This window comes from Lepidochelys olivacea (assembly GCF_965140295.1).
Source record: "Lepidochelys olivacea isolate rLepOli2 genome assembly, chromosome: 1".
In the NCBI taxonomy this organism is placed as follows: domain Eukaryota; kingdom Metazoa; phylum Chordata; order Testudines; family Cheloniidae; genus Lepidochelys; species Lepidochelys olivacea.
In genome coordinates, this window is record NC_140411.1 from 112,706,836 (window position 1) to 112,730,924 (window position 24,089).

At 41.6% G+C, this 24,089-nt stretch overlaps 1 protein-coding gene across 1 annotated transcript in view; it reads left to right on the forward strand.

The window, feature by feature from the left end:
- The window catches only part of CUL4A (cullin 4A), an 82,868-nt gene that overhangs the window by 33,335 nt on the left and 25,444 nt on the right, over positions 1 to 24,089 (forward strand). Inside the window, exons 10-12 of the mRNA XM_084617504.1 lie at positions 17,498 to 17,616; positions 19,951 to 20,143; positions 21,655 to 21,759. Coding sequence (XP_084473630.1) covers positions 17,498 to 17,616; positions 19,951 to 20,143; positions 21,655 to 21,759 — 417 coding nt within the window. The remainder of the gene's footprint in view (positions 1 to 17,497; positions 17,617 to 19,950; positions 20,144 to 21,654; positions 21,760 to 24,089) is intronic.

The following is a 24,089-nucleotide window of genomic DNA, read 5'->3' on the forward strand; positions in this document are numbered from 1 at the left end:
CAGGATTATATAAACTTCCAAAACAAGCACTTAAATTACTGCAGTAATTCTGTGTAAATTACACAGCACAGGTGGAATTAACTTCGTTTGATTGTCACTATATAATTTAAAGGATCTTTGTACAGTCAAATACAGCCGAGTCCCAGTGAGGAAACCTGTTAAGCCAGTACAATATATATTCTCTCTTTGCATCCTTTGGTGCATCTCTGGAAATCTCAGATTTGTCCAACAGTCTTCTTCAGAAGTACTTGTTAAGTGATCAGTGCCTCTGATATCCATGTGTTTTTTTTTAAAAATTAACAGGAACAATCATGTCAGTCTTCTTCTTTCACTGGATTTTTAGGCTTGATTGATGTTTCCTGATCTAGTATACGTTTTGATCTAAAATATCTTCTCTGTTCTTAGCTCTGGGTGATCTTTAGGTTCTGGGTCTTCTGGCAACTTAGCCTCACCCCTCTTTGTTTCCTTCATGTTTCAATAAATGTTCCTCCCCTTTTCCCCCACTTATTCTTCCTTTGTTTTCCATAAAATACTTGGGATACTTTTCTCAGAACTTCTGACATTGACTTCTTTTAGTTCTCTGCCTAATCAGATGAAAAATTATCTGCTTTGGTCTACTTTACCAGTCTGCCCCTTTCGCTAACTGTCTCACATGTCAGTAACTTACCCTCAGAACCCATGAGTATTGCTGACTAGAGGTGAGTGAATAATTGATTTTTATTTTTTTTTTTTTGGTTTGAGGATGAATCAAAATATTCAGGGGGAAAAAATTCAGTTTGGTTTGAAGCAAAACTATTTTTTTCTTTTTTTTTCTTTGCTGAAACAAAAAAAGAAAAATATTTGATTTTGGGTCAAACAAAATTATATGTTCAATCCAAAACACTTTTCACCCGGTATTTTATTTCAGGTGTTTTTCACCCATATTTTTGTGTGTTTTTTTTTAAATACAAAATTTCCAAATGAAATGCTATTTTGAAATGAAAAGTCAAAATATTTAATTTCAAAATAGGAAAAACAAACTGTTTTTTGACATTTTTCCATTCTGTGGACCAAAATTCAACCTGAATTCATAAATAGTTTCAGTAACCCCAAAAAAGTCAATGTATAGCCCAGCTCTGTTACTTGCTGTCAAGCTATCTGTAACTGACTAGCTGCCATCCTCTTCCAGAACCTACTTCTTACTGTATCTATCTTGCTCTCTGTCAGAGGGCTTCTAGCACCAGACTTCTATTATTTTTTTTTAAAGCCCTAAACTGTTTTCTAACCTCCATCAGTGTGTGAGTCTATCAAGGTGGTTTGTATAATTGACCTTTCTCATTTGCTGTGCAACAACCAAACCATTATAATGTTTATATGCTGAATTAGACATCTTACTACTTCTCTTCCTCTTTCTTTGTCCCTATTTTAATGATATAAATATACTTGTTCAATCTTCGGCCTTCGCTGAAGTGCTTCATTTTATTTTAACTGTTTTATTCCATCTTAAACTTATTTTGAAATACAGGGGTTTAGATAGTTAGTTCTCTTGTTGATATAGGAATTGATGTCATTTGTCAAAGTGTTACTTTAAAAGGTTTTCACAGTGACTTTTTTATGTAGCAGACATCTGAGTAAGAAATGGTATGCAGTCATGTTTTAATTCTGAACTCTTTCCTAGTTTATAATATATATTAATTGTCCCTATCTATGTGGAGATATATGTGCAATTTTCAGAATAGAATTGGTTTTTATATTTACATTTTGAGATTGTGATATTTGTAGATTTAAATTAGTTCAGCTTTCACATTCTGTATCTGCACTTAGACTTACCCAAATTTAAATTTTTTAACACCCATTGACTTACATGACTTTTTGCATTCATTTGATCTAGCAGCACATTATAATCTCCTTAACATCCAAGCATGCAAATAGAAGAAGACACTATCTTTTGTAGGTTTTGTTCCTTAGGAGAAGGCATGTGGTGTAGTCAGCCTGATACAGGAAAAGAAAAGCTTAAAAATGCTTAAGAAACTTTTCTTGTATTAGTACAGCTGCCACTGACCAGATGTTGGGTTTTTGTCTTGTGAGCGTAATAAGACATTCCAAGGCTATAGCAGTACTTTCAAGAAGTTGGGTGCCGCCTTCCTGTTAGAGTAATTTCACATATATTTTCCTTGCCTATCAAATGTGTGATATAACACAAGTTGTGTGATATGGTCCAAGCACATGAGATGGAAAGAAAAAGGGAAGTATTACTATATTGGCTTGAGGGAGCAGGGGAGGTTGTCACCATATTTGACTTTCCTTTTAACTGACAAATATTGAAAAAGAGAGCACTATGAGATGAAATCGGTTGTTCATGTGCTGAACAAAACTAATAGATGGGTGTGAGACTTCCCTGTACTGTTTAGTTGCTGCTATCTCTGACTTAGGAGGAGGCTACCCTCTGATGCGGTGGAGTATAATTTTCTTCATTGCCCGCTACTCACCAAAGAAAACCTACCATATATTTTCAAGACATTGTAATCTATCTATTTTAGGTGTTTTTATGGTTTATATTGCTGCAATAACTAAAGACTAAGCAAGCTAGTTTTATTTGCATTTTCTTATCCAGCATCATCCTTGAATTGCTTCTCGTTTATTTATAAAAGTAGAATAAGTTCCTGGCCTTTGTAAAAGTAGACTAAGTTACAGCACAAAATGACAGTGCTAGTAAGAATTGGATGATTCAGGTTTTCAGGAATTGATCTGAACATGAGATAATTCAGCAGTATTTGGAATCAATTCCAATTTGGAGTCATTACCAGACATCCAATTAAATTTCAAAATTCATAAATAGAAGTGTATGTGTAATATGTTAGAACATGACACAAAACCTGAGTGTAACATCAGCTTAATTGGTGAAATGAATTCTGTTCTAATTTGGGAGGGGATGCATTAGTAAAGGCAAAAGTTGAGCCTTGAAAGAATTTGTGGTAATTTGTGTAGATACTTGTCAGGGTTCCTTCCCCACTCTGGGGTACAGATGTGGGGACCTGCATGAAAGACCTCCTAAGTTTATTTTTACCAGCTTAGGTTAAAAACTTTCCCAAGGCAAAAATTCTGCCTTGTCCTTGAATAGTATGCTGCCGCCACCAAGTGATTTAGACAAAGAGCCAAGGAAAGGACCACTTGGAGTCCTATTCACCCAAAATATTCCCCCAAGCCCTACATCCCCTTTCCTGGGGAAGGCTTGAGAATAATATCCTCACCAATTGGTACAGGTGAACCCAAACCCTTGGATCTTAAGAACAATGAAAAATCAATTAGGTTCTTAAAAGAAGAATTTTATTTAAAGAAAAGGTAAAAGCATCACCTCTGTAAAATCAGGATGGTAAATACTTTACAGGGTTATCAGATTCAAAACACAGGATTCCCCTCTAGGCAAAACCTTAAAGTTACAAAAAACTGGGATAAACCTCCCTCTAGCAAAGGGAAAATTCACAAGTTGAAAACAAAAGATAATCTAACGCGCCTTGCCTTATTTACTTACTCGTTTTGTAATATCAGAGACTTGTACAGGATGGTTTATAGGAGAAGGAGTTTTTTGACCTGATGCGTCTCTGCTTTCCCCAGAGAACACACCAACAAAGCCTTTCCCACCCCCCCAAGATTTGAAAGTATCTTTTTGTCCCCATTGGTTCCTTTGGTCAGGTGCCAACCAGATTATTTGAGCTTCTTAACCCTTACAGGTAAGGAGGAATTTTAGGCTACCGTTATGGTTATGACAATACTATTTTAACAGAGTTTATGCTAATACTTAACACAGGAAACATAATCACCACAGCACCCCGAAAAGAAACTCTCACAGGATATATATTTTTACTGCTCTAGAGGTGGGGCAGTTTTTTTAGTTTAGTTACTGATCTTCTGTTTAGTTGTGTTAGATCTCCCGATGAAAAGTGCTGTATAAAAGCTAGGTATTATTATTACTTTACAGCAAGCTCTCAGTAGGCAGCAGCTGGTAGGAAAATGTAAATACTTTAATTCAAATCAGTTGTTTCTTTCAAAAATATTTTACCACAAACTGCTTAAGCCTGTATAAATACAGACCTAGATCCATAAAGGGGACTTAGGCTCAGCTTTGGAATGCCTGACTTGAGGCTGTTGGTTCCCCCAAGTGGCAGGGCACGTAAAGTTAGGTACCTAGGCTCCCTATACAGTGCACAGGGAGAATTAGTTACCTAAGGATGGAGTTCCCAAAAGCCAGGATTCTTATCAAGGAGCCACCGCAGCTAGTCAAGAACAGAGCGGTAGCTTAAGCCCCAATCCAGAGAGACTTAGGCATCTCTCTCTACTTGGAATTCACAGACATGTACCCTCTCCTGGAGTTAGAGCTGATCTTTCTTGCAAAAAAAGAGGTGGTAGGGTGCCCTCTTTAGGCCCTATAATGTACTGATTAGAGCACTCACCTAGGATGTGAGAGACCTGGGTTCAAACCCACACTCTGCCTGATTTGGAATAGGGATTTGAACCCAGGTCTCCCATATCCCAGGGGAATACCCTAACCATTGGGCTTTGGAGGATTCTGTGGTGGGCTCAGCCCAGTCTTTCCTGTTGAAGCTGTTCCACTTCGTATAAAATAATTAAATGTTTTTCGAGGAGTGTCCCTGCGCATGTAATGGGAGATTTGTAGTAGCAGTGCCTGGTTGGGTCGCATATGCGTAGTCCCCATCTTGCGCCATCTTAGGTAGTAACATAGTGCCATACGACCAACACCCCCTCAGTCTCTTCTCTACCACCCTCAGTTTCAGACAAGGCCTCTGTACTTTAGCTTCTTTAGTCTAACTTAGATTTCTAGTTGTTTAGTTAATAGTTAGTTATTAGCTCATTTAATACTTCCCTTTCACAGTTTATTTTTTCTTTCTATAAAAAACTAACTTTCTTCTCTTATATTAGGAAATTAAATTTCAGTTGTTAGATACCCCTTAGAATAGCATTGTTACCCTCCCTTATGGGAGAAAACCCTTCTCTGAGGGTTATGCCCAGCTCCCCAGGTTTTAAATGCTTCCTTACGTGCAGACTCTCTGTACTGGTCCCTGATGGGCATTCACAGTGTGTTCGCTGCCTTGGCGATACACACATCTTGCAGGAGTGCTCACGTTGCCACAACTTGAAAGCTCAGGCTAGGAGGGTGAGAAACCTGCATTTGAAGCGCCTCATGATAGAGAATTCTCTGCACCCGGCTTCTGAGCCCAGATCAAAGATCATCTCATCTACCCCCTCCCTCCTCCCCCCCCTCCCCCCCGGGGTGGACACTGGTCTTCTGACAGAGGTTCCCCATCACCCACTCAGGCAAAAAAGTACTCCGCCAGGAAGACGACTAAAAAGTGGGCTCCGAACTCTCCTCCTCAGCCAAGAAGTGTTATTCTCCAACTCGACAGACCCCATCAGTACCAACTGCACCAGGACCTTCCACCTCCAAGGGACATAAGAACAGCCACACTGGGTCAGACCAAAGGTCCATCTAGCCCCCCAGTATCCTGTCTTCCGACAGTGACCAGTGAAGGAGTAAATAACACTTCCTTATTTACTTTCTCCACACCAGTCATGATTTTATAGACCTCTATCATATGCCCCTTTAGTCATCTCTTTTCCAAGCTGAAAAGTCCCAGTCTTATTAATTGCTCCTCATATAAAAGCCGTTCTATATCCCTAATCATTTTTGTTACCCTTTTTCTGAACCTTTTCCAATTCCAGTATATCTTTTTTGAGATGGGGCGACCACAACTGCACACAGTATTCAAGGTGTGGGCATATCATAGATTTATATAGAGGCAATATGATATTTTCTGTCTTATTATCTATCCCTTTCTTAATGATTTCCAACATTCTGTTCACTTTTTTGACTGCCATTGCACATTGATTGGATGTTTTCAGAGAACTATCTACAATGACTCAAAGATCTCTTTCTTGAGTGGACACAGCTAATTTAGACTCCATCATTTTATATGTATAGTTGGGATTATGTTTTCCAATGTGCATTACTTTGCATTTATCAGCATTGAATTTCATCTGCCATTCTGTTGCCCAGTCACCCAGTTTTGTGAGATCCTTTTGTAGCTCTTCACAATCTGCTTGGGACTTAACTATCTTGAGTAGTTTTGTATCATCTGCAAATTTTCCCATCTGTTTACCGGATAATTTATGAATATGTTGACTAGGACTGGTCCCAGTATAGACCCCAGGGGGACACTACTATTTATCTCTCTCCATTCTGAAAACTGACCATTTATTCCTCCCCTTTGTTTCCTATCTTTTAACCAATTCCCAATCCATGAGAGGACCTTCCCTCTTGTCCCATGACAGCTTACTTTGCTTAAGAGCCTTTGGTGAGGGACCTTGTCAAAGGCTTTCTGAAAATCTAAGTACACTATATCCACTGGCTCCCCCTTGTCCACATGCTTGTTGACCCTCTCAAAGAATTCTAGTAGATTGGTGAGGCATGATTTCACTTTTCAAAAACCATGTTGACCCTTCCCCCCAAAATTATGTTCATCTATGTGTCTGACAATGTTGTTCTTTACTGTAGTTTCAACCAGTTTGTCTGGTATTCAAGTCAGGCCTGTAATTGCCGGGATCGCCTCTGGAACCCTTTTTAAAAATTGGCATCATATTAGCTACCCTCCAGTCATTTGGTACAGAAGCTGATTTAAATGATAGGTTACAAACAACAAAAAAACTTCAAAAATAGACTCCAACGAGAGACTGCTGAATTGGAATTAATTTGCAAACTGGACACCACTACATTAGGCTTGAATAAAGACTGGGAGTGGATGTGTCATTACACAAAGTAAAACTATTTCCCCATGTTTATTCTCCCCCCTCCCTCCTCCCATTCCTCACATGTTCTTGTAAACTGCTGGAAATGGCCCATGTTGATTATCACTACAAAAGGTTTTTTTTTTTTTTCTCTCTCTCTCTCTCTCTCTCCTGCTGGTAATAGCTCACCTTACCATATACACTGTAACGAGAGTTACCAGGTAACACGCATTGTTTCATGTTCTCTGTGTATATAAAATCTCCCTACTCTATTTTCCACTGCATGCATCCAGTGAAGTGAGCTGTAGCTCACGAAAGCTTATGCTCAAATAAATTTGTTAGTCTCTAAGGTGCCACAAGTCCTCCTGTTCTTTTTGCAAACTACAGTTAGTAGTTCTGCAGTTTCACATTTGAGTTCCTTCAGAACTCTCGGGTGAATGCCATCTGATCCTGGTGACTTACTGTTGTTTAGTTTATCAGTTTCTTCCAAAACCTCCTCTAATGACACCTCAATCTGGGACAGTTCCTCAGATTTTTCACCTAAAAAGAATGGCTCAGTTTGGGAATCTCCCTCACATCCTCAGCTGTTAAGACTGATGCAAAGAATTCATTTAGTTTCTCCACAATGGCCTTACCGTCCTTATGTGCTCTAGCATCTCAATTGTCCAGTGGCCCCACTGGTTGTTTAGCTTCCTGCTTCTGATGTACTTAAAAAAATGTTTGCTATTACTTTTTGAGTCTTTGGCTAACTTTTCTTCAAATTCTTTTTTGGCCTTCCTAATTATATTTTTACACTTCATTTGCCAGAATTTATGCTCTTTTCTATTTTCCATTTAACTTCCACTTTTTAAAGGATCCTTTTTGTCTCACTGCTTTTTTTACTTTGTTTAGTCACAGTGGCACTTTTTGGGTTCTCTTACTATGCTGTTTAATTTGGGGTATACATTTAAGTTGAGCCTCTACTATGGTGTCTTTAAAAAGTTTCCATGCATCTTGCAGGTATTTCACTTTTGGCACTGTACCCTTTAATTTCTGTTTAACTAACCTCCTCATTTTTGTGTAGTTCCCCTTTCTGAAATTAAATTCTACAGTGTTGGACTGCTGTGTGTTTTCCCTGCCACAGGGATGTTAAATTTAATTATATTATGGTCACTGTTACCACGTGATCCAGCTATTCACCTCTTGGACCAGATCCTATCCCGCAAGGTAGCGGGACCATCTGGTACCGTGGGTACCGCACGAGCAAAAGACCTTAAGCTGGCTAGCTCGGACAAGGCAGCAAAGAGAAACCATAACCCCTGCCTCGATACCATCGGAGCCGATAAGGCATATGGCGCTGAGTAGCTTGGCACAACTACAAGCTGTGGCGCTACCTTCTGCCTTTACAACGCACAGTGCACCATACTCAGCACTGACAACCACAGCACATACATCCGTACTGTCGATAACACCTTCTTCTTTCCCGATGCTCTTGGTACCGCAACGGTTCCTCCACTACAAGGATCTTCTGGTCTCCTCAGGCGCCAGAATCTTCTTGGTACCGACCTCAGTCCAGCACACCCAGTACCGAGCTAACTCACCACACCGCCCAGCTCAGATCCTCCCCTGTTGAGCGATGAGGATGAAGGGGAAATCTACTCCTCCCATCACTCCTTCCCTGTTTATGTATCTACTAGACCAGGTCCACTGCATCAGTGGGATTATCGCCCAGGACCTGAAACTCAGCGCTGGTACAGACACTCAGAAGCTGGTACAGGCCATTTCCACCACAGTGGCCTTAATGGGACCCAGGCGCAGTGTACCGCCCACTATACTACAAGCCTCCCAATTCACCTAGAGTGAGGCCAAGGCATTCTCCTTCATCCTTTGTACCGGGACTCTCTGAAGCCCCAGGAGAGGCAGTTGAAGAACTAGAGGATACTTCAGACCAGGAAGCTGCACCAACAGTCATCATTCATCCCCCTCTCCGGATGAAGCCATCATATCCCCATCCCCCACCACAAGGGATGATTTCAAACAGTTCCAGGAACTCTCTAAGAGGATGGCAGATTCCCTGGACATACCATTAGAAGTAGTGGCTAAATCCCAGCATATGTTTCTGGACATCCTGCAGACTTCAACTTCTTCCAAAATTGCCCTACCAATTAATGGCGCTGTCATGGACCAGGCCAAAATCATCTGGCAGACGCCAGCAACGGTCCCACCCACCTGCAAAAGGACGGATACAAATATTATGGTTCTTCTAAGGGAATGCAATTTTTGTTTTTGCATCCCACACCTCACTCCCTTGTGGTGAAGGCCATGAATGAAAGGGGCAGACAGCATCATTCTAGTACTACCCCATACAATAGAGACAGGAAGAAACTAGATCGTTTTGGCAGTAAGGCCTACTCGTTGGTGACCCTACAATTTAGGATTGCCAACTACGAGGCGCTAATGACCAAATATAATTATACAAAGTATTCAAAATTATTCAAGTTTGTTTATTTTCTGAGGAAGCGATGATCACTACTTCCCACTGGCTCAGAATGAGGCTCAACTTCAATGAAAAGGTGGAGAAGAAAATGTTACAAATGGCAAATCAGAGACAGCAGCTGAAAATATTTGACGAGGCAATCCTGAAAGCGAACATTTCCAAGGAAGACTGGAGTCTCATAGACAACTGTGACTAGGACAATAAAAACTTTGCTGATGAGCTGAAGCAATGTGTGAAATTAGGCGAGAAAGAGAGACTGAAAAGAGCAAAGGGAAGAATCTTGGAGGAAATGAGGAACATGCTAGAGAAGCGGAGGAACATGAAGTGAAATGATAGTGACAAACTCGAGTATTCCCTCCTCTGCAAGCTGATAAGACTAAAGGACTTTACATACCGAAATGAAAGGCTCTTAAATATGGCTGAAGATTGCAGAAGCCTAGAAAAATGCAAACGGAAACTGACGCTGGCTGTACGGGTCGACGACGATGCTGAAGAACAAGGACCGCAAAGCAGTAATTGACAGAATAGGGATGGAAATGGTCTGAAAAGATTTCTACACCAAACTGTTCACGTCTCAAATAAATGTCCCACTGCCAGTAATTCAACAGACCAATGAGTATGCTGATGAGGACCGGGGGTACAAAGTTCGACATGCAGCTTACCAAATGAAGGACAGAAAAGCTCCAGGAAAAGTCAGATTGATAACCGAAATAAGAGCTGGAGACCAAGGTCTCTGGGAAACCCTTGCTCAGAAGTTTAGTCATTATTTGGAAATGCAGAAGATACCACCTAGCTGGAAGGAATCCAACACCATTTTTCTGTACAAGAAGGGCGATTGTGAAGATCTAAAGAACTATTGTCAAATATGACTGAGGTCACATGTCGACAAGCCAATCACCAAAATAATAACAAACCTACTCTGAGTCTGGATGCGCAGCAGCCGAGAGATCAGGCAGGTTTTTGAAGGAATTTCAGCACAGTGGACCCATCTTCACTATAAACCAGCTATTGGAGCACTCAAGGGAATACTTCGTCGACTATAAAAAAGCATTCAGCGGCGTAAGAGATCAGTGCTGTGATGAAAGCTCTTGCAGAGCAGGGCATCAACACAAACTACATCAAACTACTAAAGGAAGCAAACTCTGACTGCACTGAAGACATAACTGTTCGACACTGCCTTTTGCATCCCAGTCAAAACAGATGTGAAGCAAGGAGACGTGTGATGGGTTGGACACCCCTTTCATGGTGCCACCTGATGTGCTGGGGTCCCACTGGTTCCGCCTTTTTCATTAGCCAGGGTTTCCTCACCCAGTCCTAGCTGTGCCAGGCCCTCAAGCCTTCTCTAGCACACACAGACGTAAGGCCACACTCAGCTGCAGACACAGACTGAAATCAGCTCTATGTGGGAAGATTCAGCTCGGAGATTTACTCAGCAGTCACGTGCACATCTCCTTTGGAGTGTAAACCCAAATTAATATTGTTTTCGCTGTATAGCGAGATCTGCACAGAGCAAGCTCATAAAAATTCATCCTCTCCCTCAATGTGGAGAGAGAGATGCACAGCTTTTTGCCTCGCTCTCCCGGGTATGAATTGTACAAACTGGGATTTGTAATAAACAAAAAGAAATTTATTAACTACAAAAGGTAAATTTTAAGTAATTAAAGGAATAGTAAACAGAACAAAGCCGATTACTGAACAAATAAAACAAAACACACAAACTAAACTTAATACACTCAAACAGGTTACAAAATGTAATTTCTCACCCTAAATGTTGTTTTAGGCAGGTTGCAGAGTTTCTGTAGCTTAGAGTTCCAGTTATTTATCTTTACAGATTGGACCTCTGCCTCAGTCTGGACTCAGCCCCTGCCTTTCCCTTCAGGTCTTTTTAGCAATCTTCCTTCTTGGGGAGGCAATGGAGAAGAGTTTTGATTCCCGCATTATGTAAATTCTATTTAAGGCGGGGAAGTAAGGCAATCTTTTATTTCCCAATCTGACACCCCCCCGCTACCTCTGGCTCCTCTTAATGGTAAAACACTGAAAGCCCAAGTTGGGGGGGGGGGGTCTAGTAGCAAGTGACACCATCACCTGACCCTGTAGTGTCAAAGGAGCAACGCTGAGAGCTTCTCAGGAAGGCGGGAGATGAGTATCTTTCAAGTCTTATTGTTCTTCCTAATGTTTACCTACTGTCTGGTGGATGTTCTCCCAAATAGACACACACTTGTAATTGTTACATAGTCAATATTCCTAACTTCAGATACAGAAATGATACATGTATACAAATTGGATAATCACATTCAGTAAATCATAAACTTTCCAGTGATACCTTACATGTCCCATCTTGCATAAAACATACCTTAGTTATACCATATTCATATCACAACAATATTTCTATGAAGAATATCATAGAATCATAGAAGGTTAGGGTTGGAAGGGACCTCGGGAGTCTCATCTAGTCCAACCCCCAACCTGCTCAAAGCAGGACAAATCCCCAATTTTTGGCCTAGATCCTTAAATGGTCCCCTCAAGGATTGAACCCAAAACCCTGGGTCTAGCAGGCCAAGGCTCAAACCACTGAGCTATCCCTCCCCCCTATGGGGTGTAATGTAATATGGGGTGTAATGTCACACACAGTTTCATCAAAACTCTTCACATCCTGCCTCGAAATGGTAAGATGGTGGATGAACTGGAAGGGTGGAATCAGTGTCAACAGAGAGCAGTTAAACCACCTCAGATTTGTGGATGATATTGTGTTGATTGCCAAAAACACTATCAAACTACAGAAAATGCTACGAGAAGTCAACACAAAAAGCAGCCAAGTTGAACTGAAAATGAACCGCTCTAAAACAAAATTTATGCAGTCTGATGCCTTGCCAAAAGCTCAAATAATAGTCAAGGGAGAACAAATAGAAGAAGTTGAGTAATACATCTGTTTGGGGTCAAGAAATTAACATGCGCCACGATCAGGAAGCCGAACTCTCACAAAGAAAGAAAGCTGATTTGGCATTCATTCAGTTCTGTCAAGGATGTCCTCCAAGGAAATATCAATAAGGCAACACACGCCAACCTCTTCAACTCAACAATACTGCTGGCAGTGTTGTACGGCAGTAAAACATGGGCTCTGACAAAGATAGAGGAGCAACAACTGGCTGTCACAGAGAGGGTGATGGAAAGAAGGATTCTGGGGATTTCAATCCACGACAGAGTCCTCAATGAAGTGATCAGACAGCAGAGTGGGGTGCAAGACGTTACTGTTGAAAGCAAGTGCGGTAAAATGAAATGGGCTGGGCATATAGCTAAGTTCACTGACAATCAGTGGACTGTAGCAGTCCCATGGGAACTGAAACCACCACTCGGCCGACCTCCAAAGAGGTGGGAAGATTTTATTGTGAAAAGGCATGGCTGCACATAGAGAAGAAAGACCAGGATAAAAGAAGAATGGAAGACGTGTAGTGATCAGTGCAATCTATATGAGGACTGAAGGACCAATTCGTCAAGGTGATTTTGAACAGCCTTGCTACCCTGATAGTTATTTACAACTTTTTATTAATTCTAATCTCCACGACACTAACCAGTCCCCAGACATTGGCCAGGACTTGCCTCCAACTGTTAGGCCACATGTTCGCAACAATGTTTATCATCAAATATACCAGGCTGCACATGCGATGCCTGCAAGGCTGACGCCGAACTGTGTGTGTTCCACACAAACACAGTATAAACATTTGTCTCGTGATGCCAACCAAAGTAAAAAAAACAAAAAAAACCACCTCTCTACATTGGTGGACACAACCAAACAATGTTTGCGCAGGAGTCCCCTTTGTACAGAACCTTCCAGCAATGATAATCACAACGGATGCTTCCCTGCTAGTTTGGGGGCACACCTGCGCAATCACAGGGTCCAAGGCTGCTGGTCCCCATTGGAATCCACTCTACACATAAACCTACTGGAACTACGGGCAGTTCACAGTGTATGCTCTCACTTCCTACCCATGATCAAGGACAGAGCCATAAAGATTCTCTCAGAAATATTGCTTGCATATTTTATATAAACCGACAAGAGGGGGCACGGTCATACTCCCTATGCACAGAAGCCATAGAAGTATGGAATTGGTGCATTAGCCACATCATCATTATCTCTGCCTCCTACCTACCAGGATGCCAAAACACCATTGTAGATGCACTAAGCAGAAAATTTTCCCAGAACCATGAGTAAGAAATGAATGCTGGAGTACTACAGAGCATGTTCAAACAATGGGGGTTCCCAACTATAGACCTTTTTGCGACCCTCTTCTCTGGGTGATGCTTTTCTCCTCAAATGGGATGCACCTCTATTGTACATCTTTTCTCTGACCCTTCTTCTATCCTGGGTCATACACGAGATCAGGACAGACAACTCCAGAGTTGTCTTCATAGCCCCCATGTGGCCCAGACAAATGTGGTTTCCTTACCTTCTAAAGATGGCTGTGTGCCCACCACGCACTCTTCCTTTTCTGCCACATCTCCTTTCTCAGGATGCAGTTCAGGTCCACTGCCCAAACCTGGCAAGACTTCACCTCAAGGTGTGGCTACTCCATGGCTCTGAGAAACCAAAGTGACCTGTTCAGATGAAAGAAAAGGAGGACTTGTGGCACCTTAGAGACTAACAAATTTATTTGAGCATAAGCTTTCATGAGCTACAGCTCACTTCATTGGATGCATTCAGTGCAATCACAGCATTTCACCACAAGGTGGATGAGTTCTCGATCTTCGCTCACCCGACCACCATGCATTTTTCTCAAGGGCCTTTGTAAACTTTTTTCTACTGAATGCATCCGATGATGTGAGCTGTAGTTCACGAAAGCTTATGCTTAAATAAATTTGTTAGTCTCTAAGGTGCCACAAGTCCTCCTCTTCTTTTTGCGGATACAGACTAACATGGCTGCTACTCTGAAACCTGTTCAGGTGAAGTAAGTTAAACAGTTATAGACCAACTACACGACATATATACCTGCACAAATGGAGGCAATTCAATACATGGGGCCAAAATAGACAAGTCATGGCAGTTTCCTATTGTCTACCACTGGTACTGGACTGGGTATTGGAACTTAAGAAATCGGGTCTTTCCATGAGCTCAGTCAGAGTACACCTCGCAGCAATCACAGCATTTCACTACAAGGTGGATGAGTTCTTGATCTTCGCTCACCTGACCACCATGCATTTTCTCAAGGGCCTTTGTAAACTTTACCCCGAAATATGAGCCTCTACTCCCATCATAGGACCACAATCTGATATTACGAACCCTTGCTGGGACCCCCTTTGAACCACTAGCGACATGTTCACTTCTCTGCTTCTTGATGAAGGTGGCCTTCCTCGTCGCTGTCACATCTGCCAGAAAAGTGGGGAAGCAGGGGGCTCTCATGGCATACCCTGCCCCACACAACATTTTTCAAAAACAAATTTACTTTAAGACCACATCCCAAGTTCTTACTAAAAGTTGCATCCTCATTCAATCTGAATCAGCCCATTCATCTCCCATCGTTCTTTCCAAAACCCCAGGAGAATAAATGAGAAGCAGTGCTCCCCACTCTGAATGTCCAAAGGGTACTAGCTTTTTATATTGAAAGAACCAAGGCTTTCAGAAAATCACCAAAATTATTTCTTTCCGTCACAGAACAATATAAGGGAGACGCCATATCTAAACAGAGACTGTCTATGTGGATCTCCAGCTGCACTGACTTTTGTCCTCAACAGCAGCTGCAACCCCCACAGGGGACCCGTACACATTTGACTAGAGCACCATCTGCCTCGATAGCCCTCTTCAACAATGTCCACATTATGGACATCTGCAAAGCAGCAACGTGGGCACCTGCCCATATATTCACACAACATTATGCCATAGAACAGCATTCATCATTAGATTGCTTTATTCGGACTTAATTTTATCATCTGCCATGACTACAACTCCGAAGGCCCTCCATTCCACTGAGAGGCACTGCTCTACAGTCCCCTAAAGTGGAGTACCCATGGGGACACTCGTTATGCCATAGAACAGCATTCATCATTAGACGCTTCGAAGAAGAAGAGGTTACTCACTCTTTTCAATAACTGAGGTTCTTCAAGATGGTTGTCCCTGTGGGTGCTCCACTACCCTCCCTCCTCCCTTCTACTTTGGAGTTTTTTCACACCAGAGACTCTGTGGTAGAGAGGGAACTGAGGAGGGTTGATCGCACGGTGCTATGTAACCACCTGAGGTGGCACTGCTATTACAAATCCCCGATTTTACAAGTGCAGGTGCGTGCAGTCACCTAAAGTGGAGCACCCACAGGGACAACCATCTTCAAGAACCTCAGTTAGTGCACAGGATGAGTAACCTTCTCTTCACTGAAGCAGGGATTGGAACCTGAATTTCCCATATCCGAGGACAGTGCCCTCCCCACTAGGCTACAGAGCCAGTCTCTCTCTCTCACCTAATGAATATTTAATTATATGAAGTAGAACAGCTTCAACAGGAGAGATAGACCTTGTAGCCTAATCTATATGTTATGCATTAATTATATGGATTGCTTAAGAACTCCCAGTTATCACTTTGAGGGTTGACAGGTTCTTATCTAAAGATCAGGCCCAGTATTATTCAAATTATTATATAGTTGGCAACCCCGATGTGTACAGTTGGAACACTCTCACTATAGGAACTTTTCTGTATTTTTACAAATGGTTTATTAATACATTTAGCACAGTCACAAACACTGCAGCTCAGTAAGGTAGATGAGACACTATAGAATGTACATCTGCACATCCATATACTCACACCATCCCTTGCAGAACAATCTGAAATGTTAGCCATCATCTTCCTCATCACGGTCACCTTCCCCCTCATCACCAGTGGCCAGCATTCTGGCACATCCCAAAGGCTACAGCTTTCTCCTACTACCCATAGGCTGGGATGCAACTTTTGTAATATGTTACGCTGATGCCACTGTCTGATGCATATTTAGTAGGGGTTTCTCCCCTGTTCCTTTTTTGTATTTCCTTACCTTACTAATGTTGGATTGTCCTTCTCCTACATGTTAGTATATTAATGATCTCAACTTACTATCATATATGTCAATTCGTTGCCATGGGCCTCTTGTGGTTAGGTATCTGCAGATGTAGCTCATTTGCTGCTGCTGCTGCTATGTACATCAATTTGTCTCTTTGACATTCTTGTGGTTGGACCCATGTTCCTGTGGTTGGACATTCCCCTTAAACACTATATTTTCAGCTTCCCTATATTTGGGGTTTTGCATTGGGCCTTTTATCTATGCCAAAGTTCATAGGCCTCAAGCCTTATTTATGCTAACTATGCTCACTGCTGTGTCTTACAGGATACAGGCCTGTGGGCAAAAGTTCTGGAACTACGGGTACTGGGAGGGCTGCCATACCCCCTGGCTTGAAGTGGTTTCCATTATATATAGGGTTTACAGTTTGGTTCAATAACTCTCAGCACCCCCACTATACAAATTGTTCCAGCACCCCTGCCTGTTAGGTTCCTTGCATTACTGCTGAATCGAATAAAGGCAGACTATAATGAAGGCAAGACAGTGATTTATAATAAATTCAAGCTAGCCCTATGGGCTACCATCCCCACCCACCCAATACTCCTTAGCTCAGTGATCAGGACACTCACCTGGGAAGTGGGTGACCATCATTCAAGTCCCTGCTCCAAATCAGACAAAGTGGGGTTTTGAATCCTGGTGTCCCACATCCTGGCTGAGTGCTTTACCCACTGGGCTACAGGGCATAAGGGGGGCACCAACACCTCTCCCTCTCTTCCCCTGCAGTGTTGGACCTCACAGGTGAGATAGGCAGGGGAATGCCTATATTATTAATCCTGCTGGGACTTAGGTGTGAGCTAGTTTTGGGCATCAGGACTTAGCTCTATTGTTGTCCATCTGCAGAAATTTAGGCCCTATGGGGACTTTATCAGTGGAAACATAGGCACCTAGGGCATTTAGATGTGCGCAGAGTTAGGTGTCAACTGAATGGAGTGTTCTGAGAATCTAGATTTTGGACTTTGCTGCCTAAAGTGGCAGGTGCCTAAATCCCTTTCTGGATCTAGTCCATAGACACTTGTCAGTACTGAGCATAATTCTTCTTTACAAAAGAAATTGTAGCTGCCATAATGTTATAATTGTATTGATTATTTCATAGAGCCCCACATACCCTCTATTCTGTCTTTAACTGCATATATATCACTACATTAAAGTTGGTTTATTCTTATTTTAGGACTTGATAATCTGCTTGATGAAAACAGAATATCAGATCTCACCCAGACATACCAGCTCTTCAGCCGGGTAAAAGGTGGGCAGCAGATCCTGTTGCAAAACTGGAGTGAATACATCAAGGTATTTCAAACTTTATTGCATCTTACTGTCCTCATATTTATGCTGTTCACAGTGGAGTGACTGCTTGGCTTTTAAAAACAAGTAATGAGAAGCAATAAAACACTCAACTGATTCATGAAAATTATAGTTTAAGCAGGTATGTGGGTTTTTTATTTGTTTTGTTACGGCACCCATTTTGTTCAGCAATATTCTGAAAGCTCATGTGATGAGAAACCACAGTGAATACACATTTCGATTTAAAATCATATTTAGGAACTGTTTACTTTACAGGACTGAACAGTGCAAACAGGTTTTTTAAAATCAGAACTGCATATGATTTGAGAAGATGTTGGGCAGGAAAGTTGGCTACGTTTGGTTCAAAATAAATAGTTCTCATTTCCTCCTGGCACTCCAGTCACACTCCTTTGAAACTACTGGAACATCAGATCTCGGCTGATACTTCCAGCAGCACTGCAGATTTGTTATGCTATAAATAACTGCTGCTTGTTATAACAGTTAACCGGCTAAAGGGTTTTTTTTAAAATTATTATTTTGAAAGTGAGAAGAATTCTCTCTCAAAAATCTATTCTGGTGGCACTTAGAGGTCTCATCTCCATTGTGCTAGACATTGTACAAACATACAACAGTTTACTCATCCTGAAGAACTTGCAGTCTAGCACACATGGAGATGCTTTCAAATTGTAACCTTAAGCGGGGGCTGACTGTATGATGAGAAAACATTGCAGTGAAACTCCTGGAATCATGTGTCTTACGTTGTGAGGTAGTATTACGGGAGGCACATCAGAAACATTATACGCTTGGTTTCCCAAATGCTAGTCATATCATTGGTTGTAACCACTCAACTACTGCTTCCAAGATAAAAGAGAGACTGATGGGCATTTGAGACTGTGTAGTCCAAGATATAGTGAGAGAAAATCCTATGTAAATAGGATGACCTGATGCCCCTGAAAAGTTGATACATCCCAGATTTTAGGACTAGACTCCCTTTTCTGGTCAAGTTTTAATTAACTTGTACATTTCCCAGTTTTGAGGACTCCTGGAGGTGGAGTTCAGGGAGCCACGAACACCAGGAGGAAACTGGTCAGAAGCGCTGGTGAATAGGTGGGGGAGGGGTCAGGTCACTGGGAAGGTTTGACAACTTTGGAGAGGGTGAGTCCTTGGGGTATGAGAGCATATAGGGCAAATTAAGGCACCTGGGATCAAATCCCTGCTCTGCCATAGACCCTCTCTGACCTTGGGCAAGTTACTTAGCCTCTCTGTGTCTCAGATCCCCATCTATAAAATGGGGATGGTACTTCTCTGCCACTTTGGGTGTTGTGCGGATAAGTACATTAAGGATTGTAAATTTCTCAGATACTATAGTAATGGGGGCCATATGAGTATGTAGACATTAGGAGCCAGGGGTTGGATTCAGGCAGGATCCAGGCAGTGCATCAAGTATCATATCTATGAATTATTGCTCTGGCTAGTTAAATGTTAAGAGGGAAGTCTGAATTGTCTTGCCTTCTTTGGTTTTTCAGCTGTTACAGTGGCTAAGATAGAAGCGAATGGAAAAATATGCTGCCTCTGTGCGGTTGTCCCAGTTTTTCCACTATGGAAATCTGGTCACTCTCCTTGTAACAAATATCGGATACTAATATTCTTAAGCCATCTTAAATAGCAGGTCAATCAAACACTGTTGTGTAGACTGTCTGATTCAGTAGACAAATAGTGTTACAATTCCATTGGAGAGCTGGGCATAAGTAGAAACAAGATAAGATTAAAAGATGATAAAGCAAGAATTTTGTCTTTACAAGTCAATAGCTTCCCCCCCACAACCAAACCTTGTGATGGCTGTTTTTCCACTTTTGTAGCCCTTGTTGACATTAGAATCCTGGAGTGACCAGAAGCAGCTAAATCATATCCAGTTATTTCTGCAAATAAACAGTTCAGTGGGTTTAAAAAAAAGAGTCATACAAAGTTTTTCATTATGCTGAACATTCTTACTACACTTTTTTCCACGTACTCTTTTATATAAATCATGTATTTAACTGTAAACTTGTGTGTGTACAACCATGTCTAATACTTAATTTTTGTTTAGCTTCTGTTTTAAATGTAAGTGATCTCTCAAACATTGCTGTTTGAAATCCATTAATGTGTGTTCGGATTTTTTTGGTTTTGTGTTTAAATTTCAATGCATCTCATCATTTTTGAACAGCTTTAAGATTTCAATTATTGTTAAGCACCTCTATGATAAATTTTTCCAATTGCTAAATTTCATAAGGGTGTATGTGTCTGTGGGGGGAGATAGGTAGCAATGAAGTATTTGATTATCAAAAGTGTTTGTTTTTACAGAACTTTGGGACAACTATAGTGGTTAATCCTGAAAAGGACAAGGATATGGTGCAAGAGCTACTAGATTTTAAGGATAAAGTGGACCATATCATAGAAGCGTGCTTTCAGAAAAATGAGAAATTTATAAACTTGATGAAGGAATCCTTTGAAACATTTATCAACAAGAGACCAAATAAGCCTGCAGAATTGATAGGTACAAAATACTTTTCTGTAAAATATTTTTAAAACCTCTAGAAAGCATAATAATATAAAGCATACTGAGTATGCTAGTATAATTGCAATGCAATGCATAGCCCACTGGAAGAATTGCTTTTGGGATACCAGGCAAAAATTAGTCTGGATATGTCATGGGATCCAGGTAAAAGTCTGGATGTGTTTGTCAGGTGTATGCTCAGTCACGTGAAGGAGCATGTTAATTCCTGCTATTGCTGCACCCCTATTTGCTTACACGGTGACTGATGAGGACAGTTGCTTAAAAACCCATATGGCTAACTTCCTAAAGCAGAGTAAGTTGCTAAGGGGAAAGAGTAGCTATTAGAAAAAGAAATTTAACTATTTCTTCAGAATAGAATAGTGGGTATGTCTTATGGATGAGGCTTATACTGGTGTTAAAACCTCAGTTTTCCATACAGTCTGACGGTCAATGCTAAGAAAAACATGCCTAAGAAGGAAGAAGTAGTGGGGTGTTTTGGTTGGCTGGTTGTTTTTCCCCTAAACTAAACTCAGGAGAACACCCCATTTTAATAACATTCAGTTAAAGGAAGACTGAATTGTAAAGAAGAAAATTGTTCAGGACCTCAGAAGTCAGGAAAGGAAAGCTTAATCATTTAGTGTACATTACACAAAGAATATTTAAAATGTTTCAGAATAAGTAATATGGGGACAGATCCACAGGTGGTGTAAATTATCATAGCTCGGAGTTTGAAGTCAGTGGAGCTACTACAATTTACATTAGCTGAGGATCTGCCTCTTAGTTTCTGTCCTTATCATATTCTTTTGCTTTTGGCTGCTAACTTGAAAAATGGCTTTCTAAAAAATACCCTTTTGTAGGAAAGGTGACTGAATACTATTTGACATGTGCAAAGCAGTGATATGGGCTTATTGCCACTTGTGGGTACTGTATCCTCAGCTGTTACAATGGCTTCCTTCTCATCCCACTGACACGTAACCTAGTAAGACCCAGAGTAGGGATATTCATACGGCTTTCTATCCCTTTAATTAAAATTCATGGCATAATTGTATTTTTTTCTACCATTATCAAGCTACTAACTTGAAAGCATCGCTTCTGTTTAAGTTTTGGTGAGAGCCAGAGGGCATGGTAAAGGTCTACAAAAATAGTCATCTGTGTGTTTATTTTTGTTTTTCATATAATACATTCATATGCATTGCATAATTCCAAAACATTGTCTATCAACAAGTAATATTCTTGTAGTGAACGTAACATGAAGATTCTAGTGTTTTAGTACATTAATTTTAAAGCTTATTTGTTGTATTAATCTTTATCTTGGTCAGTTCCTTTTCCACTAATAACATAATACTTGAGTATAATTCCACTGACTTTGGAGGAGGGAAAACTGATTACAAAACAGAACGTTTTGAATTTCACCAATGTTTTAATATCTAGTAATATTAGAAATGGAAACATTGCAGTAATTTTAGAGGGATTTTTATTTTAAGTGCCTCAATTTTTTTATTTATTTGTAGCAAAACATGTGGATTCAAAGTTAAGAGCTGGAAATAAAGAAGCAACAGATGAAGAGCTGGAAAGAATCCTTGACAAAATCATGATAATATTCAGATTCATTCATGGTAAGAAATGTTTAAGGTGTAAGAAGGGTTTAAAATTGTTGTGATTTAAAATATGATCTTCAGTGCTACTGCTAGAATTGCTAATTGATTTAATACAGCAGTGACAAACTTGTTACATGTTTGAATCTATAAACTGGGACTACAAAAGTAGAGACTGATGTCAGTGGGAGTAAAAAGGATAAATGTGGCCTCTGACCAGGAAGCTGGGAGGGTCACTCATAGGATTTTTCTCTCCTTGTGGTTTTCCTCCTGGATAGAGTATGTGGGAGCCCAGCGAATAGTGGCTAATCCTTTTCCTTTTCCTCAATCCCTGAGTGACCCTCCAGTCGTTGGGGGTTTACACCCCAGTAACAAAGAGGAAACCATTTAAACCTCAGTCATACTACAGGACCTCTTAGCAGATGTCTCAGGATACTTCCAAAGGAAGTGTGATGGGGCAAGGCCAGATGGCTATAGAAAAGTAGTGGGAGACAGATATATTAGTCCCAGGCTAAACAAATCCCTGTTACCAGGATAAGTAAACGGCAGCTGCGCCAGGTCAATTCAGACACCTGGGGCCAATTAAGATTTCTCCAGAAGGCAGGGAGAATGCTAGGTTGATTGGGACACCTGAAGCCAATTAGGGGCTGGCTGAAACTAGTTAAAAGCCTCCCAGTTAGTCAGTTGGGTGCATGTGTCAGAAGCTGTAGGAGGAAGCCACGCTGTTGGAGAAACTAAGCAGTACAAACTATCAGGTGCAAGGAAGGAAGCCCTGAGGTAACGGTGAAGGGGCTATTGAGTGGGGGCTGCTGTGGGGAGGTGGCCCAGGGAATTGTACACATTCTATTTCCAAAAAGTCAGCTACCATAGCTGCTACTATTAGGGTCCCTGGGTAGAAGCCCGGAGTAGAGGGTGGGCCCAGGCTCCCCCCACTCCTCCCCTCCCCAATTAATCACTGAGGCTGGGAGACCACAAAGACGGTGCAAGGGGGGGTGGCTTCTCCGCACCTCCCTTGCTGGCCTATGATGAAAATGGCTCAGTAGGCTGTGACCCTTGCCTCTAGAGAGAGAAGGGCTACGTGGAGGGTCACAGTGAGCCTCTGAGGCTAGCGAAATCTGCCAGGAAGTGCGGGACCCACTGAGACAAGGGCAGAGCTTTGTCACAGAAGGTTTAAACCTCCTAGAAATGTCATCAGTTGCATTCATCAATGATAGGCCTTTCTCACCAGACCACTGCAGCTTTGAAGCAGTTGTTTTGACTACTCCATTGAGGACGGTACACCGACTATATCTCTCCTCCCTCCCTTTGGATACCAGCGCGCGCGCTCTCTCTCTCTCTCTCACAGTGCTTGGAAGCAGATCACATCATACAAGTGGGTGTACAGCTGTAAAAGAGGAATACTTCACCCAGTTCAGCTCCTTCCTCTTCCCTAGTCCACCTTCCCTGTTTTTTAAGGACCCATTTCACAAGACTCTATTGATTCCGGAAGTGCAGTCTTTTTGGAGCTGGGAGCAGAGAGGAAGTTCCTTACCAGTATAAGGTTTCTATTTCCAGTACTTCCCGATTCCCCCCAAATCTTGTGGTCTTTGTCCCATTCTAGACCTCAGAAAACTAAACCGCTTCATCAGTAAGATCAAGTTCAGGATGGTCACCCTTGCTTCTGTTATCCCTTCCCTAGAGATTGGTATACTGCCCTTGATTTGCATGATGCTTACTTTCATGTGGCAATACATCCTGGCCACAAAAAGATTCTTCGGTTCATAGCAAGCAACAACAACTGCCTTTACACGTCGCTTCCCTTTGTGTTATCTTCGACCCCAAGAATCTTTGCCAAGTGCATGATAGCGGTGGTAGCCCCCCTGCACTGCGTAGATGTTCAGATATTTCCTTACCTGGACAATTGGCTAGTTCGGGGAAGATCAAGTACCCATGTCCAACGCAGTATCTTTGTCATCAGACCACTGCTCTCTGGTCCAGGCCTGAAATTTAATATAGACAAATTGAAGTTATAACCACACAGTGAATAACTTTTCATAGGGGCAGTACTTGACGCCATAACCACTGTGGGTTACCTTCCTGAGGACAGGATTCAGTCCATAGTTTTTTGGTCCTAAAATCTCACATCCAACTCAAAGACAAGTTTATTTCTGCTTACAACTATTGGGGTATGTGGCCTCATGCACATATGTGATTCTGCATTGCCAGATCTCACCTCCACTGTCTGCAAGCCTGGCTTTCCTCAGCATACTGACTGAGTGGCATTCACTTGTTGATTTGCGTACCTGCATAAGAGCTTCAGTCCCTGGACTACTGGATGGACCCTCTGAACGTCTTAAATGGGGTTCTCTTTT